At 38.9% G+C, this 20,396-nt stretch overlaps 1 protein-coding gene across 1 annotated transcript in view; it reads right to left on the reverse strand.

Annotated features, from left to right (window-relative positions):
* trabd2a (TraB domain containing 2A) overlaps window positions 1-20,396 on the reverse strand; it is a 61,554-nt gene that overhangs the window by 33,435 nt on the left and 7,723 nt on the right. Inside the window, exon 3 of the mRNA XM_053339461.1 lies at window positions 419-565. Coding sequence (XP_053195436.1) covers window positions 419-565 — 147 coding nt within the window. The remainder of the gene's footprint in view (window positions 1-418; window positions 566-20,396) is intronic.

A 20,396-nucleotide genomic window follows, 5' to 3' on the forward strand; every position in this document is an offset into this window, starting at 1 on the left:
AAGGAAGAATTCAGAAAGAAGAAAGGATTTTGGGAAGAGAAAATGGAGGTATAGGGAGTATTAGGTCATTGAGATTAAATGAACCTTAAACTGGAGAAAACAGACAAATAATGAGATGAGCAGAGGGAAAACAAAAGAACCAAATTGGGAATGGTATAGAGAACTTGTGGGTGGGGGGTGAAGGAATAGGTGTGGGGGATGGAAGGTCTATCAGAGGGCTAAGGGTGAACGTAAAGGGTCAAGGGTCGTGTCACTGGGACACTCCTAAAGGTTAAGGGGTCAAGATGACTTTTGGCTTATTAACTAAGAGGAAAGTAGTTTAAGTCTACTGCTAAATAAGATAAGTTGAGTTAAGATGAGATAAGATAAGATGAGATGAGATGAGATGAGATGAGATGAGATACTTGGAGGGACTGACCTGTGAGGTGTCATGATTGAAGATGATGGAGTTGAGATCTCCACAGTTGTAGTGCCTGATGAGGTCTTCAGTCGTGTATGGGACCTGTAGGCTTCCTGCCCTTAAAGACTCCTGCTGTAATAATGTCTGGTTCAGGGCAAAGATCACCTAGAATGAGACAACACCAACCAGTTATTGACCAGTTTATTTTTACCCTGATGTAATACCTATATGCTCTGACGTGGTCATGACACATTCAGATCTACATTAGTCACTACTGATTTGTTCACTCAATTTACACATTTTCTTTATGTTTAAGTGACAGAACAATGTTTGAAACTACTAATGTTTTCAGGTTTGATGAATGGTTATAAATGGAAGTTGAAAGTGACAGCAAACAAGAGTGTGTCTGGTTAAAAATAGACTGTAGCTCCAGTGGAAAGTTGTGTCATCGTTTAGCTCAAAGCCACAGCAGTGCTTTGAGCTAAATGCTAACCTCTAACTTGCTCACAATGACAATGCTTGCATGCTGATGTTTAGCAATATAATGAGTACCAAGTTCACCATCTTTGCAAATGTTAGGGTACTAATAACAGTAAACACAAAACACAGCTGAGGCTGATGGGAATGTCATTAGTTTCATTAGCCTCCCTGAGGGGATCATGGATGTCTGTAGCACATTTCACGGTAATCCATCCAATAGTCAACACATATCGCTCAAAACCTCAAATATGAGCCTCATGTTGACGCTACACGAAAAGTCTGGAGATCATCAAAGTTATTAGGATACATCATCTGGGAACCATGAATGTCAACACCAGATCTTGTGCCAATCCATCCAGTAGATGTGGAAATATTCAATATTTCTGCTGGTGGCACTAGATGAAAAGTCAGAGAATTACGGGCATTTGGGATTTATGCACTATGAACCATGACCATGTCTGTACAAAATTTCATGAGAGTCCATGACATGGCTGTGACATTTTACTACTGACAACATGACAGATCATCATCGCCATCTCTAGAGCCATGCTGCTGGCTTGGCTAAAAAATTCACACATGCATGTTTCACATATTTTACACAGGAAACAGTCAACACACAAACTGATAAATCAGGGCTAACTAAAAATGTTTAAATTGCTGGCAAAGAAAAAGACGCATCATTGGTCATTTAGATTTCATTATTTCATCACAAGTGACAGAAAGCTGTAATGAAATAATGAAACACAGATGTGAATTGGATAAAATGCAGTTGAAATAATTTAGATTTACTGGACAAACTATAAAAGCCAAGGAGACAGTTTGAGGTTTTTCCTGCCAAAGCCTCTCCGCTGTGCTGCAGAGATTCAGCTTTTGTGTGAGCGTGAAATCGGCCAGTGTTTGGTGAGAGGGCCCTGGTGAGCCTGCCGCCTATGATCAGCACTGTGAGGACACACATATGCATACATGCACACAGAAATACACATAAACACACACACACACACACACCCTGAAGGTCCTACGGTCTTGCACACACAGTGAGACTTAGACAGACGTGCATGGAAACACTGCCACTCACCTCGACACATGACACACAAACACATGCACACCTTACACTCTGCAAAATGTTTGTATGGTTTATTTGTTTCTCAGTGGGATCAATCCACTGAAGTGAAGATGAGTTTTGTCAGCTGTGGAACTATGTAAATCTGACTAAAGTACGTCTGCATGTTTTTACAATTCAGTGTGCATCTGTGTGCGCATTTGTCTATGTGTGTGCTTCCATTTGTACTCTTTTGTGTCAGATTAATTCTTTATTGATATGCATACCCGTACGCCAATCAGGCCAACCCAAGCGGCTGTTTTTTTTCATGTTCTGTTTTCTAAGGTGCTCTGATGACACTTTTCCCTCTCGGCTGGCCCATTGTGGGAGCCTCGGAAAAGCAGAGGAGAGGAGGAGAGGAGGGCAGCGTGGAGCAGATGCCTTCTTGTCAGGGGACAAAGAACCCCTCCGTCACCCTCTCTTCTCCTCTCCTTTGCGCTCTCTCCAGCTTTCATCGGCCGCGCATCAAAGTGGCGCTCTGCATATGAAAAGGGCCCCGTCTTTATGCCACGCAAATTAGCCTATCGCCGCCCCTCCCCGACTCATTTCACAAAAACACCCTCACATCTGTGCCACGTCCGTGAAGGAAGGCCCTCATCTGCAGGGTCTCCCCTTTTTCTCAGCTCTCTCTTCTCCTCTTTCTCCGCTCGCCGTGCCTTTCAGCCCCTTAAATTATGGCTGTGAGGGGAGAAGGAGGGAGAGGAGGGGGCGAGGATCAGTCATAGCCAGATAAAAAGAAAGAGAGGTTTTTTTTTTTAAAGAGGGGGAGGTTTAGGGAAGGAAAGAGACAGACAGGAAGAAAACACAAACGAGAAAGTGGGGAAGGAAACAGAAAACAGAATCAGAGTGAAGTGCAAGAAAGAAAACCTTAACGAATGATTTCTTTCTCTTTGCTGTGATCCTCCTCTTCTGTTAGTGCACTGTGGGTCAGTGGGTGCATTTTCCCACTCGGCTCCTTTCATCAGGTCCCCCTGTTTCTTCTTCTCCTCCACTGCTGCCCCCTATCCCGCCCCCTCCAGCATGCACACACAGACACGCAGACACACCCCTTGCTGATATCAAAGCAAGCAGAGCCAATGAAAGTCAATAATTGTCCTTTGTCATGGAAATGTTCCTTCTTGTTGAGATGGAGTGGGGTGGGTGTGTGCATCCAGAGCAAACATCATCACACTCAGATTCCCACATGTGGAGAGTTTGAGTGTTCAGCGGTCTCGCCTGAAAAAACTCTCGCTCAGCGGAGTGTGTTGGCTTGGTTTAGGATTTGCAAGAAAAGTGGTAAGCATGCTTAGTAGAGTATCTTAGAGGTGTGGTTACATTAATTACATTTATGAAACGGTGGAACGCTTCCCAACAGTCATAAAAATCATTAGTCTGTTGAGAACTATAATTACAAAGAAAGATGGCAGCAATTTTGTTTCAAATTGAGTGGAAAGACTGCAAGAAGTGGAGCCAATTGTCAACTTGCCAACAGTGGCATCATTAGAAGTGAGGAGTTTCAACCTGTTTCACACAGTTCCACCAAAGAAGAAAACACCCTACGCAACCACCAAACACCATATGTGACAACCACAGTAATGCAGCCCTGAGAGCAGCGGGGTTGTCACTTTTGATTTGAAATTAATCATCACATTAATCACTTGCATATGGAAAAAAATATTATTCAATCTGTAATGATCTATTAAGATTCAGATTTCACCATTTATAAGCACAGTGGGGCATTTGAATGTTTGTCTTTTACTTTACTTTGGAAGGTACCACCAAAGACTCAAAGTTAAACTGGCTAATATCAGGATCAGACTATGCAATATGTTTGTCTTTCAATATGTTTCTTCAGTGTGTCATAACTTGGTTGAGAGATATAACAGACCACATGTTGAACACCAATCATCCCTTGTCATCCTTCACAACCTGCAATAGATACATAGGTGATGGAGAACAAGGAGGCAAACTTTGTGACCCACTATGACAAACTTCACAAGATAAAACAAGCAACCTCTGTCAATCTTGTTTAATTCTTGACACTTCGTCACAGTCTGCATAAAAGGGATGACATTTTTGATTATTCATGTTTAAGTTCAAAATAATTCAAACTAGTTGGGTTTAAAACTGACAGTCTCAGCGAGGAGAAACAGCACTTTCAACAGCAAGACAAGACGACGCCACAACAGCTAGGAACTTGCAGTGCAACGCCTCAATTTCATCTTCAGTATATTTCAGCCTCAGCACTGCCACCATAATCACCATGAACATAACAAGTAAAGATTACATAGACTCAGACATTTAAGCAACAGTGTGTCAGCAACACATTTGTTCTGTATATAAATGTATAGTGTGAACTACAGCCATGAAGCTCTTCGGAGGTCCTGTCACACTATGAATGTGGTGTAATGTGAACAGCATGTAAACACTAAGATAAACTCCTTGTAGGGTAAAGCCTCTGGCTAATTGAAGTTATTCTGATTTCAATAACTTCATTTCCAATTCAGTTTTAATAATAAGCTAAAGAGCAGCATGTGTGCATCTGCATGCAACTATCTTTCTGCCTGTGTGTGTTTTTCGTTGTTTTTTTTTCTGACTGATTATGTGTGTGAGCAGAAAAGTATGTGTCTGGGTTGAAACAAGTGTCTCAAAAGTAGCTTGTCCACAGTGTTGACAAACCATGTGCTCAGAGACACACAGCCACACGCACACACACACAAACACACACACGTACGCACAGCACTTGCAGCCAATTGAATAAGCCTTGGCCATCTCCCAAGTACAAATAAAGACTTCCAACAGCTCCTCTGTTTCCTCCTGACTCTGTGATGTTATCAGAGTAATACTCTCTCTCATACACACTCATATACACACACACACAGAAGGATACGAGACAGAAGGGGAGAGTAGTCTATGATTTCTTACCAGAAATGAGTGGAGAAAGAAAGAGAAGAAAAACAACATGGAAGATAAATGGACTCTGAGTGTTGATGCTATCCGTGAAATCTCAGAGGAGGAGAACAGAGATGAAGGCAAACAGAAATAGACAGAGATAGGCAGTTACTTATGAGTGATGTTATCAGTGACATGTTAGGTGAAGCGGTCAGCCCTAAAACAAGGCCTATCAGGAGCACAGGAGCACTGCCCTGATTATATAGAGCAGAGACTCTGAGACTTCTTTATCAGAAGTGTAGTCTTCAGGTAATCCCATGTTTACACACCAACACCTGCTCATCTGACTGCATTGTTTTCTTTTGCAGTAACAGTACCTTGTCCTTCATTTTATCTTTCAGGAAAGGTGAGGTAAGGTTTTAACATAACAGCAGCAGATACGGACACACAACTGATTTAGTTTAGACCTGCAGGCTGACTGTAACAAACACGGGGTCCAGTAAATATTGAATGAATGCAAGTGGACAAAAATGTAATCAATTCCAAAAGCGGCTTTTGTATAGTTATTTCTTGGAGGCCAATAAAAATCAACTCTCTTGCCCGTCACTGTTTGACTTCAAAAGGTATCCTTTTCACTTGTTTGCTATTCAGCAGCTTTGGCTGCATCCGCACAAACACAAAGTAATTTGAAAACACAATTTCATGCACCATTTTCTTACAGTTTGCCGTCCACCCTGAGATTATAAACCAGGACACAATGCTTTGATTTCTTCTTCCCTTTCCTTCTCTTTTACTTATACCATCTGGTCTGGATTGTTGATGAATAGATGTTTTTGACAAAAGTGATGGGTGGCATGCTCTGCATGCTCCAGTTGGTAAGAGGGTAATTTTATTTTCATTAATGTTACATCTGCTAACGAAGGCTAATAGTAATTTCAAGTTTACAGTATTGGGACACAATTTCTAATTTGTATTCTTCTGTTTTTTTTTAAATGAATATCTAATTGCAGGACTGCTCCTGTAGTCAGCTTGGATTTGCAGCTATAAGAATGGATTACAATGGCAGCCAAACTTTAGTTGCAGAATGATCCACTTCTCCACCATTTAACTGTACATTCAGTTTGTTTCAAACAATCTTCACATCACCAGTAAATCATTACGTGCTATATGTGCTATTGAACAGCAGCAGCTACCAACGTGGAAGTACCTTAAAGTGCAGTGCAACAGACAGCCACTAGATGTTGGCGCCAAAACATCCCTGACTCCAACTAACTCCCATTAAAAAAGCATAAACTTCCCCCTAGGAATACTAAGTTCAATCCTTTTTCATTGTAGTCATCATTAGTCATTATGGTCTCAATCGCTAAATTCAGGCCGTTTAATAAGTGTGCTGGTGGTCATTCTGGAAATTATTGCTCCGTTAATAAGATTTGAAGATTTGGATACTTTTTTGGCCACTTCTGAGTTTACATTGGATCCACTGGAACCGCTGTGAATCCAAGCTGCCAAGGGAAGCCATCCCCGCAAAAAAGTAAGCTCCCAAAATTTTCCGAACCACCTTTGAAGCCTACAGCTGGTGAGTATTTGAAATTCAAAATACATTTCTGGTGGAGTATACTCTTAATAAATCTGCGGTACAATCACCTTGGCTTTTGTGAGCATATGTGAGCATTTTTTACACACAACAATATATATTTTTTTACTTTTAATGGTAAAAAAGCAGCTAATTGTGAACATGTTTCTTTTAATAACATTTGTAAATAAATGACTGAGTATCTAATGGGTATGCAAGAAAGTATGCAGTAAGTAGTTGCAGTTTCATTCAGCAGGTATTCACTGACGGTCCCCATTCACACACATGCATAAATCTTTCACCACTGCACAAGTGAGCTTTCACTTTCTGGCGAAAACCCACCATTTAAACAAAGATACACACACACCTGTCAGTTTGAGTTATCTGTATTGTTTCTACACTCTTCTCCCTCTATCCTGCCTCGTCTGCCTCTTTTTCCTCCCGTCTCCCCCTTTTTGCTCCTCCGATCCCTCCTTTCAACTCTCCCGTCCCCGAGCAGGTTTTCTCTTACTTTCCTCTCCCTTTGCCTAAACCTCCACTCTCACTCTCTCCTATCATTCATCCCTCCCTTCTTCTCCTCTTTGATCCTGTACATTCCCCTCCCTCCCTTTCCTGCGATCCCTCCTTCCATCCATCTCTCCCTGCCTCCCTTTTCTCCCACTCTCCTTTGATCCTATACATCCCCTCTATCAGCCAGGTCTTTTAAGATTTGACCCCTGCATTCCTCGGGTCACTAATGACCTCCTCGCTATGCGTGTGTGTTTTTTCGTGCATGTAAGTGTGTATACACCTGTACAAGATTAGGCCTTTTCTCTGTGTGTTTGTATGTACATGTATGCGTCTGTCCATACATATGTGAGCATGTGTGTGTGTGTGTTTAAATGCTTCATCATCATGGATTACCGTTGCCTCTGCAGAGCTCAATGTGAACCTTTGAAGATTGCTTTATTAATTTTCCAATACGAGACAAAAGAAAAAGGAAATATGGGCCTAGATGCCTAGATTTTCTACACAGGAGAGAAACAGAAGAAAGAGAGAAAAATGAAAAAAAAAAAAAAGAGGGTGATTTTCTCGCCAAGCCGCACAGGGAAAATTCTCCAGGACTATATGATTGACAATAATGATGACCAAAAATTGTTTTTCCCCCTCTCTTTGAAAGGAAAATCCATCCTCCAATATGATTGATCCAGTATATCCTATTGCTTTTGATCTTTAACAGTTCAATCAATGAGTGTTGACATGAACAAATCTCTCACAGAGCCAGACAGCTGAGCTCTGTGTGCACACACAAAGTTTCTTTTTCTTCAAAATGAGCATGAAAAACAAAAATGGTTTTCATTAGACAGGAAATATTTAAACAGGATTCATTGTGGAATAGACATGGCAATGATGTAAAGCGCCAACTCGTTTCTATTTTCATTGATTACTCGGCCAATTACTTTTCGTATTATTCAGATTATTCAAATAGTCTACCACCACATCCTGGAGCTCACAGTAACAACCCAAATATAATCAACTTGCAATGATTTAAAAAAATAAAAGAGAAAAGTCATACATCTTCTCATTTAATGATGAACCAGTGAATTTCTTTTTTTGTTGGTATTTTATGTATCCAAGCACCAATTAATTAGTATCTGAATGAATCACTGATGAAACAATGTATCTTTTAAAGCATTTTTCAAAACATTTGATTGTTCTGTGTTGTTAGAATTGAATATTTGCTGCTTTTCTCTGTCTTACATTATTGTAAACTAAATATTTTGAGGTTTTGACAGACAAAAACAGACATTAGATAATGTCACGCCGTGCTCTACCGCATTGTGAGCATCATTTTTCATTGTTTTCTGGTGTTTTATAGACTAAACTATTAATTGTTAAATTGAGAAAATATGTGCACTCTATATTTCACCTGCTGTAGGATACATTTTCCTTTTGGAGACAGTAAAGTTCAAGTCAAACTTAAAAGATTACTTAATTATTAGATTTGTTATAAACTAATGAATGAACTAACTTATCATTGCAGTCTTTTGTCTTCTTTGTAATGAATCACACTCATCCTCGCTGTTGAGTTTCTCTTACATGACAGTGAACATTTGAGGATCACACTGCCTGCTCTGAGACCGGGCAGCAAACACACAAACCACATTTATATGAAGTCGTGAATACAGTTCTACTACTTTCTATCTGTGTGTTCTCTCTCTTCATCTCCATCCAAAACCTCTCTCCTCACCCACCTCTTCTCCCTCTTTCCCTCTCTCTCTCCCTCTCTCTCTCTCTCTTGCTCTCTCGCCCTGTAAAAACATTCTTGCGGGGTGCATTTACCTTGGTGCCCGGACGCAGCCAAATATTTAGGCTGTCAAAGGGAATCAGCCTCAAACCAAATGGCTGGAGGTCTGTGTTAGTGTGTGTGTTAGTGTGTGTGTGTGTATTAGCGTGTGTGCGTACTGGGGATTGTGGTGATTGAAATGTCAACTTCTCAAACCCCCCACTCTAGCCTGCCTCACTACACCCTGAACAAGCTGTACATGAGTCCCAACCAACACACCCTTGTTAAAAAGACACACACTTACACCACATGTTCACACCATTACTGATCACAAATGAATGGAAATTGAAAGAAATATTCCATAAAATAAAGAGTTAGTTATAGTTTATAAGTAATCAAATGAGTTAACAAAAGAGTAACAATTCTGATTATTGACAATTGATTCATCTTTATTAATCCTTCATTCATTAATCTAGCAAAAATGACAAATGTCCAGCTTCTCTACTGTGATGATTTGTTGTTTTTCTTGGCTTAATATCATTGAACACTGAATGAAGGTTTCAGACTGTTGGTCAGAGAGAATAAGCATTTTGAAGATGCCACCTTGGCCTCGATTAATTGTTTGGTCTATAAATGTCAGAAAATGAAAACATCAATCAAAAGAAAAAAGAAAAGTAAAAAGTAACAGCTTCAGATGTCTTGTTTTGTCAATACAACATCCCAAAATCCAAAGATGTTCAATTTAATATTGTATGATGAAGAAAAACATCAAATTATCATATTTGAGAAGCTGAAAATAGATTTTTGCATTTTAACTTAATAAAGAAAAAGGCAAAATTGATTATCAAATTGATTATCAGAATATTTGATTCAATCAATTAATTGCAAACAATTGGGAACACACTCACAGTGTTGGCTCCTGTCAGTAACCTACTTTCCTTACCTTTGCCTTTCTGTCTATCATTCTTCCTTTCTCTCTCTTGCAGACACACACACTCTCACACACAAAACCCCACAGAGCAGCCAGCCGGCCACTCATCAGTCTATCAGTCCACTCAGAAACAACACAAGGGTCTTGAAAACACAGCGAGCCACCAGGAAAACACTCATCAATCTCTACGACTGTCTGTTGACTGAGGGAACGCTGTTAATCTGCAGGACAGCGCAAGTCAAAAACAACACTGCCCATCTGTTTCATGCGGGGATTCAAAGCGATACAGCTGTGAGCACTCGCATTGTGTGTGTGTTATCATGCAAACAGGGGAGTAAATTGTATCAAGATTTGCTGCGTTTGCTCATGGAAAAAAGTAGCCACGTTGCAGTCATAACACCATGCATGGACTTTAATTCCAGCAGTGTGCATATGCTCAGCGGCTGAGGTGTTCAAAGTTTTCACGCCACCGCTTCACTGAAAGCAAACAAAATATTCACCATCACCTGAAAGCTGTTCTTCAATGTTAGTTAGTGGAGGACATAAATCTCTCTACCAGTATCATCTTACAGTATGTTAACCTCTTCTCTCAGTTTATTGACACATCTGTTTCTATTATATCTCTCTTTATAGCACACACTTCCAAACACTTCCAAATAAAATGAAACATCTGAGGCTGTATTTCAGTCCTTCAGCTGTCAGCATCAGGCAATAAACATGTATTCACCACTTTAAGCAGGCTTCATACAAACATGCACACACATAACTTGTGGTGTGAGGTCAGACAGTTTGACCTCTCCACCTCCTCACGATTCCAAGGGTCACTAATGGATTTCCTATACTGGCCGCTTCATTACTAAGGTCACATAAACAGCACTGCTAAAACTCTTATCCTCATTTTAAATATTGTCTGAAAATATTTAAACTCTGGAGACAGTATGTCTGTTCCAAAATGGACAAAAACTGTTGATTCTTTCATGTGAATGTAAAGGAGAAAAACTTACAGCAGTATAATTCTGTGATTCTTCCTACTATGATATCATTGATTAGGATAACTTTTTTGTTTTGTTTTACTTGATCTGTTGTTGGTGAGTTGTTTTTCACTTGAACATAAGCGTGTGCTGTTATTGGGAATTGTCTGAACTGATACTCTCATTTTTCTTTAGAGGACAGGCTCTACTTGTCCAATCCAGAAATTTGTAACTTTTATTTAGCTTTAATTTTATCTAACTGAAGAAAAATATTTGCTACAATTTTTAATCAAATCATTTGCTTCTTATTGTCTTTATTATTCAATTATTTGTTTGATCCAACAGGATGTTTGCCAGTAAATAATGCTGATTGATCATTTCAGCTCTAATATGGTTTAACTTTGGAAATAGCCCTCCAAGTAAATGTAAAAAAAATGATTTTCTTGTCAAAGGTTTTCTGAATTAAGTTACAATGATGCCAATGATCAAACAGTGATCTCAACAAATTGAGTTCACATTGAAACTGCAAACGTGGATGCATTTAGTTTGGTGGTTTATCATTCATACTAGTAATTAAATTAAGATTCCATGCTCTAAATAGCTTCAGTTTGACATTTTACTGATTTTTGATGAGAATAGAAAAAACAATAAATAAACACAGGAGTTCTGACATCAGGAATACAGTTTATCTCTAGACCTGTTTTGAATCAATTTGTAAGGAAACAGCCTTCAGGCTGAAAGACACCAAACTCCCACTACACGGGATGATGGGTATACTTTTGTTAAGACAACATGTTCTCTGCACAGGACAACAAAAACATCAGACAGCAGTGCCAGAAATAAATCTCCCTCTTTTGACTCTGCAGAAGTCAGATACAGAGAGACAGCAGGAATCAGAAACCCACACTGTGCTATTTACGACTATCTGCAATTCCCTTAAACCACTGGGCCCGGACTCAGAACCAAAGCTCTGCTGGCAAACTAAACTGAAATGGCCGCACGCACACGCCATGCACACAGCCATGCATATTCACATTAATATGCATATATACCCTTTCCATCAACTTGCATCACTGCCTTGTTATACACAAAAATGACTCAAAGAAAAATGTGTCCGAACTTTAATGCCATCACCAATACATATGGTGGCTAAACCTCACACATGCATGCAGTGTGTCTTTGTCATGGAAAAATAAGAACTGGTGTCCAAACCATTTGAGAAGTGTATCTGTTTATTGGAAGTTTATTGAGCTGTATCTGTTAAGTGAAAGACTGATCATTGAAGGAGACATTGAATGAGAAAAACAGACGGAAAGAAAGAAGCGTGCCCGTTAGGAAGTGATGTGTAAGAAGTGAAAAAGTGATAAAATGCATAGGTGCATAGCTGGAAAGACAGAGAGAGTGAGACAAAGGAAAGAGAGCGTTGGTTGTTGTTGTGCAGACGTCTGCCACATCCCACAGCCTAACAACCACACACTTACAAACAACCAACAAAATATGAAAAACATCCAACTCCATTCATTGAGCATTGTACACGTTTGAACCTGCTTCATGTCATGTGAGGTTACAACCAAAATAACAGCTGTCAAAGCTACATAAACAATAAGAGACTACACTAAAAAAAGATTTCCACCAATTTTAGATCAGGGGGAAGATGTGCTGCGGGAAGAGAAGCAGCAAATGAAAGACACTCTCTGAGAGATACGGGAACAGAGAGTGGTTTGCATTTAAGGTCACAATTTAGGGATTCAGCTGTAAAGTATTTTTAAGAATCAAAACATATTTCATATCTGTAGCATCTTTATCGTTTGACATGAAAAACACAATTCATTTCAAGCTGATATAATCCACTTTTTGGCAACATTTATGATTGCTTACTAAAGATATGTTTGGTTCATGTTTGCAATGCTCCATTCAATCCATGGTAAAACTGCATTAAACAGAGGCTCTTTGACTTTATATCTGTTAAATTAAAGGTTATAATATCCATAATGGTGTCCAAAACTATAAAAATAACACCAGGGTTGTAAAAACTTGTGTTAAATGGCCGAAAGATATAGGAGTAAGATCTACGGGAATTGAAACTAGCTGAGAGGCCAAACAGTGGTGTTGCTGTCAAGCTCTCGCAGGTTTTATGATCTCAGCTACCGCAGGAAGACAAACCCCCAAAACACTAACAGTCTTTGCGTAGAAACAAGCTGAAAACTTTCATCCACTGTGTGGAGCTCGCTCTGGGAGGGAGGAATCCGATACATGTGTTTATGTGCGTGTTGGCCTGACGTATGTGGATGCTTGCGAAAATGCTTAAAAGCACGTATGCATGTAATAGCTAACATACACCTCTGTGATTATGTATCTGTGTGTGCCTGCATGTATTTGTGTGCTTCAGTACGAATGTGAGAGACAGACATATGCAGACCATGAAGCAATATCGTGCCATCACCACTTCTTATAACTTTTCATGCTGGTTCTAGCACCACAAAGACGATACCAATGTGACATATTGTAAACTGTGCATTGCTTGATTACCTTCAGTGACACATTATTTTAGTCCCTTGAAGATATAATTCTAAGAAGTCACAATTATGTGACTAAAGAGAAAAAAAAATGTCTCCAACACGTCAGAAACATTATTTACTCATTTTACTACTTCACAGGAAACTCTCACATACAGTACATGAACACACAACCACACACCACAGTTTTATGCAACATCTCTTTGTCTCTCTCCTTTACGGATACAAAACAAGTCCAGGCAGCAGACCATCACATTTCCAATTGTGTCGACACCAATATCTGTCAGTCATCCAAGACGCAACAACTATTAGTCAAAATGAAATGTGTTTCCCTCAAAAGATCTTATCTAGAGGCTACTACAGGCTGTTAAACCTGCCTGACCCAAGCACTATTTTCTTCCACACTAGGAGGAATGAGTGTGCAAACTATGTGAGACTAAAGTCACCAATTCAATGATGTTATACAAGATGGTAAATACTGGTGTACTCTCAATAGGAAGCAATTCTGTTCTCAGTCGCAAAGTACATGAAAAGATACATTTTCACCATCACTCAGTTCTACTTTCCTTTTTGAGGAATAAAAGGAGGTTACAGCTGATGTCAGGGAATCATTAAGTCCATTAAGAAATAAATACTGATCCATTATTTCATTTAAGACAGGATATGTCCCAGTCCAAGCAAAAATGAGTATGTCAACCAATTCTACATACAGGATACCTCACAACACGATTTTTTAGAAAAGTTTTTAGTTTAGTTTTTCATAATTGGAGATGTCTACGAAGCGCTCCCAGATGCCTGGAATGGAGGGGCTGCAATATTTTTTGGAACTTTCCAAGACCAACAATCCAACAGTTTACGCAGCAAAATCTGACTTCGAAGACAAATTGTCTGAAAGAGTGCAATGTTATACCCTTTTAAACAATTGTGGAGTCTCGCCATTCTATGACAGCAGGCTTTCTGTTGTGGCCATTTGGATCAGTTATAAATACTTTCCCTTCAGACGTGGTTGAATGATAAATTGTTCATTTCAAGCTCACCCCAGACTTAAAGGTACCCTGTGGAGCTTTTTACCACTAGTTGCGCCATGGAGCAATATAGTCTGTATTGGCATCCACTTTACATCTTGCAGTTCTTGATGCACAAAGTGTAGCAATGAATAAAGTAGGGCAGGGGAAAAGACTGTAAACATTACATGATTTAAAATATTCAGAAAAGCTTTTTTGCACATTTAATGTCAACGGAAATGCATCCAAGGATCTCAAGGATTCAATCATTGAGTTTTAGTGAGAAACACTGAATGTAAACATATCTTTTTTTAGGTAAAAAGCAAACTAACAGGGTACCTTTAAGTGTTGGCATTACGGTGTCTCAAAATGATTTCCATCTGCCACTACAGTACATTAAATTTTACTTTTTATTCAATTTCTAAAACCTGCTGTCCAGTGTAACAACCAACCTGTCATCTTTAAGACAGTAAACACTGACTTGACAGGCTACAGACAAGCAATAACACGAATGTTAGAGAGCAATTTTGCAGTGTTGATAGAAAAACATCACCCAGCTGGAAGAAATTCCTGTTGATGTTTGAGTCAACTATTCATTATATTGCTAGTACGTGTGAAGATATGTAACACCGTGGAGATATTTGCCCGTCTGAGTGTCAGTCTGGTCAAAACATCTGTGGGGAACAGCAAAGTCTCACAAAACTCTCCTGTGTGGTGCCCACCTGTGACATTCCACTAAAGCCACCAAAAATGTGGACTGGAGCCCAAAAGACAAGTGGATTTACAGTGAGGTTAGTTTGAAAACTGTATGGTCCTTCTGACTGTAATTTAATATATTTAACTGTAATTAATCTAATTAATTTAAAACTAAACCCAGACACTTTTTCAGGTAATGAAAAGGGAGTGTATGCTACACATTTTAAATCAACATGTCTATGCAAAAGCAAAGTTACCCCAAAGAAAACAGCAGAAGAACATACAGCATAGTTATAGCTAACTTCTCATTTTTGCAATCACAAATAGAAATTAATTGCCAAATAACAAAGCTGCACAAAACCTTTCCACAAGTTCCAGGTGACACCAGGTAGCAGAACTATTAATCCTCTGTGTTGGAGCCTGTGGACAGCTTTGGCCTTGTACTGCTCGGCTGAAGTCCAGCTAGGTTTGGCTCATTTCTACAAGTGCTGGAGAAGCTGGACTTCATCCAGACCAGCAACAAACCTGCAGTATTGAGAGAGTCTAAGCATACCAAGAGCAATTTATAAGACTTCATGTCAAACTGTGAGAGGCTAATGCTCATTTTGAGAACTAAACCTCGATCATATAAAGCATCTTAATCTTCAGTTTCTTGGCATTTGACTATTCTGTTTAAAACTGTTGCACTCTGATTCCAAAAATTTAAACAAAACAGTACTTTATTGTTTATTCTCTCTGAATGTTGTAATGCATTTCTCTTTCTCAGGTGATTTATAGTATAAGTAAAGCTGCCTTGCATTCAGTTTGATACTATTTACAAAACGCAAATGAATCTTAGAACTGCTATGTCTGCTTCGCTCTAGATGTGTAATTTTCTATTTTAGGAATTAAAAGTTGATGATATGCAGAAAATATAGTGGTTTTACCCTCCACTGCAAGCCTGTTCAGGGGTCACTGTGCCTCAGACAGTGAGGTCACAGTCATATGATTGATATAACATCAGACTGTGAACAGTGAAATTAAGCTGTCTGCTGCTGATGTGCATCCATATGTTAAAAAGATCGTCTTACTTGCTATTATGTCAACTTACCACCGGGTTCTGTTAATGTGTAGCCACAGAGTTCCTTTTCGAACATTATCGTAATAAATTGCTAGTGTGGAAACTTTGTGGTAATACCATTATGTGTTAAGCAGTCAGGTTGTAATAACAGATTTAATGCAGCTTACCATGCTAACATGTGTCCTTTTAACAGTAAATATATCAAGTGATTGTAAAACCTATACTTCACTATGGTTAAGTAAATGCTATTACTTAACTCAACAGTTACACTTGCACATAGTGAATCAATTAAAAAACAATGGCTTAAAATCTAAGCTACAGTGAAACAGTGAACTTTTTTGGAGTTCACTTTTCATGGTGCAGTCTCAATTACCTATCATGTCATTTTGAGATGAGCCCTCTGGGTTAAGACATGTTAAATCAATGTGAACCTCACATACATGGTGTGTATATGAGTGTTTAGCTGAAATCTGCAGTGTTTTAATGTAACATCTGCCAACCTGAAATGCAAACAGTGACTTGACCTCCTCATGAACTACTCATTTTGTACTACTGTTTCTGCTAATTCAAGTATTTTCAATACACTGGAATAAATATAATTAACTAAAAAGAGCATGTATGGCATTCCTCAATTTTTATCAGTCACATGCTAATTCAGAGCTGATTGGTCGTAGCTTTGTAAATAACAATGACCCCGGAGTCTCGGCCACATTCAGCCTGCCAAAATCTTAACTTACACAACAATAGAGGGAATTATAGGCACCAAACAAATTGAAATTAGCATTGTAATGACTCTAATGGCCCTTACGTATAACTTACATTAGCTTTAAATATGGGAAAGTCCCTGTTAGTGAGTGTTAAGTACATTTGTAGATGCTGAGCTTTTCTTACTTAAATTAAGGTGGCGGCACACTGCGAGATAGCAGAATCACAAATGCATTTCAGTGTTCTCCACAAGTTGTTTGTCCTTTTCACAATCAGATGTTGGAACAGTTGATGGAAAACTGCCTGCTAAAATAAGCAGGGGCAGAGATTTCTGTTATTTTATCTGTAATTACATTCAGAAATGTTTATTGTCTCATTTGAGTTATTATGCATTAATCATCGATGGAGATCGAGTTGATTAATTGTAATTAACTGTTTTCAAGTTTAGTGTTACCTCGGACCTGGACTGAACTGAAGCATTACTGTGACTTGTATTTTCTGTAATCAGAACTAATTGTTTTGACACACTTGGCATTTATAGTAATAAACATAAAAAGCAAAAAAAGAAAACAAGAAGGAAGTCTTGCTTGATATTTGTCCATAAGAGTTCCACAAAACCATGAAAAAAACAAAACTATGGCAACTTTCTTCTGGTGAAATAATGTGGTGAATTAATCCTTCAGTCACGCAGACCAATGTGTCAATCAACTGTTCTTCGTCAGGGTCTGACCTTGAGTATTAAAGCTTTCAGAGTACAAGCTGTGAGTTATTTTGAGGTAACAAACATTTGTAAGATGCAGAGCGATGATGGTACTATGAGGAGCTTCAGCCAGCACAACTTTTCATGACCTGGTGTTAAGTCAGAGAAACAAGCTATTAAATCCCCACTCAAGCTGCAGAAGCCTGCATTACACAACCAGGAAGAGCCTGCAGCGTCTCCACAAGTCAGACTCTACTCCACTGGAGTCTATTACTGTATATTCTTTCAAGGATCTTTTTCTTGGCACAGAGTTGGCACCACCCAGCTGATATCCGATCAGCTCTCAATCAAATATTCCTGAAATACAAAACGATGCAAATGGATGGGGTTACGCAGGAATGGAAAATCAAATTTGTAACATTATTCTATCTTGATATGACAGGAAAAAGGGGATTTACTTACAACAAAACTTGTTAGTGGTTTTATAAAGACTTTTTCAATTGAACTATGTAGTACTTTATAAAGGCAGACAAAGATTTCTATTGCAAGTAAAATTTAACAAAAAGGCACATATTTAAGGAATTAAAAACTGTTTTCATGCTCTCCTAGCCCAGGAACTGAATTAACAGGCAGAGTCACAAAGCACTTACAGATCAGCCACAAGTGTGACTGAGATAAATACTTATAGTTATGCAGCTTGTTCTCTGCTTGTTGAACTGAACTACTTTATGCCTCCTGTCTCTCAGGCCGAGTTGTTCCTTTGTTCAATAAAAAAACAGTAATTATGCAGTTTAAATGCAATTTTTGTTGGTGTTTATCTTTGTCTGTGGTCAGTGCAGCAAACAATTGAGACTGATCCACTCCAGGGCTGCTTAGTTCAGTAGCTTTTCTTTATGGTGACTTGTTGACAGTTTTTACGCCTCAATCTATCTATGAAGCTTTTGGAAAAAAAAGGGTTTTGAAAGTGAGATGAGCTCTGCGTCTTTGTCTCCGGTGTCATGTATCAGGACAGATGGACAGATACTGTCTTAGGAAATGCCAGACATCTAATATGCGACTGTTTGGTCAACAGTGAGGAGGAAATCAAGCACCTCAGTGTGACGTGAAACCAGAGGGACTCAAAGGAAGCTGTGAAGAAATGTTGGAAACTTAAGCGTAGAAGTGTATACACATATAAATATACATACACACATACAAATGTTCATTCATACACGAACATGAACTCTCGCGAACATCTGCACGCAAACATTCATGCACACTCAGACACAAACAATAATAAACAGATACGAGCAATTATATGAACAAACACACTGGACAAATACACAGTATGCTGTAATTAGACATGGAAAGTTGACTTCCTTTGATCACAGTAGAGTTAAGTAGCAATATAAATTGCAAACAATTTGAAGATGAAAAAGAATAAAACCGCATATGAAACAAACATGCCTCATAAGTTATAGATCATTATAAACTACTAAATAGTGCAACCGCATGTCAGCTGGCCAGAAACACAATACTACAGATCAGTTCAGTGAGAATAAATATGCAGCTGTATAAAAAAGTCAGCAGCTTAGCAGGTGTGTTTATGTTACAGGAAGACCGTTCAAGTGTATGTCAGGATATTTTGATCTATCTTACAGCACAAACATCTAGTTTTTCTTGGTTTGAAGGAATTACGCCACATGTTTCCTGTTAATATCTCATACGATGACATGCACTTTGAATAACTGTTTCATCAGTTGTTTGAAAATGTCCACACGATTCATCATTTGTCTAAATAGCAAATGAATATTCTTTAAGCTGAGACAATTATCTGGCAGAGCTTTAAAGTTCCATTTGAAAATACCTTAATGAGCTTAATAAATTTGAGAGTAGGTTAAGATTTATTGCTGGTCTTGTCAGTTTTTTGGCTCTGTGCATCCATATGAGTGTACATTTCATCACCGCAGGCCATTCTGCACTGATGATCACTGAATCAATGGAACGGATAGTTGTGGTTCTTTCCAGTGAGACAAATGAGATTTAATCAGGTTTGCTGCCGGTGTATTGCTGTGTAATACTGTCATCATGCCAGTATATGATCTCTCTCTCTCTCTCTCTCTCTCTCTCTCTCTCTCTCTCTCTCTCTCTCTGTCTCCCTGTCTCACTCTCTCTCACACACAACATGCATACACCCAACAGAGAGAGACCAAACTACTTTCCCTTTCAGAGTTTTTTTTAAAGAATAATCCTAATCGACCTAAGAAAAAAGCACACACACACACACACACACACACACACACACACACCTTTATCATCATTATCATCATCATCATTCTCATTTTGCCATCTAATCTCATTACAGAGGAGATTGAGACAGAGTTTCCTCTGAGGGTAAACTGCGGAAATCAGTGGCAGCTTGCCCAAAGCGCTAGCCATGCCGAGTGGTGCAAAATAAGGACAGCCATTGTACTGTCCATGATGTCGGGCTGCACTTTTCATAGACTTTACATAACCAACACACTTTGCAGTCTTTACGTTTGGGACAACACAGTGTGTGGGAGTTTTCAGATGCTTACACTTTGTGACAGCATCTGTCCTGTCCAATGGATTTCTGTACTGAGTGAGCTCTACTCATTTGTTACCTCTCAGTTCTGACTGATGGTACCAGACATTTTCCCACAAATCTGCTGATTCAAGGACAAGGATATTATCAGTGTTGAAGTACATACCCAATAACCAAGAGAACTTTGCCTTTTTGCTGTAATTGAGAACAGACTTCTCTGCGCACAGAAAATATTTCTTGACCAAGGGGTCAAGACAATGTAGGAAAAACTGTGACTAACCCCTGTAATCCCAAACCATGAAAGGAGTTATGTAAGGTGATGTAAGCAATACACGGGCAATATCCGATGTAAAAGCAAGATTTGAGCTTCATAAGAACATTTTTCAGGAAATGTCTAAATTACAGTCAGACAGGAAAATAACTATTTCATAATCATATAATCTTTGTTTATTTGTTGCTTCAAACTGGTCTTTTATCGTGCATATGTTTTAATTGCAAGCTGCCAAGGGACTGCAGTTGAAAATGAACTGTAAGCTAACTCTGGTCCAGTACATCAAATAAACATTCATGTTAAATATT

This window comes from Scomber japonicus, chromosome 19 (genome assembly GCF_027409825.1).
Source record: "Scomber japonicus isolate fScoJap1 chromosome 19, fScoJap1.pri, whole genome shotgun sequence".
NCBI lineage: Eukaryota > Metazoa > Chordata > Actinopteri > Scombriformes > Scombridae > Scomber > Scomber japonicus.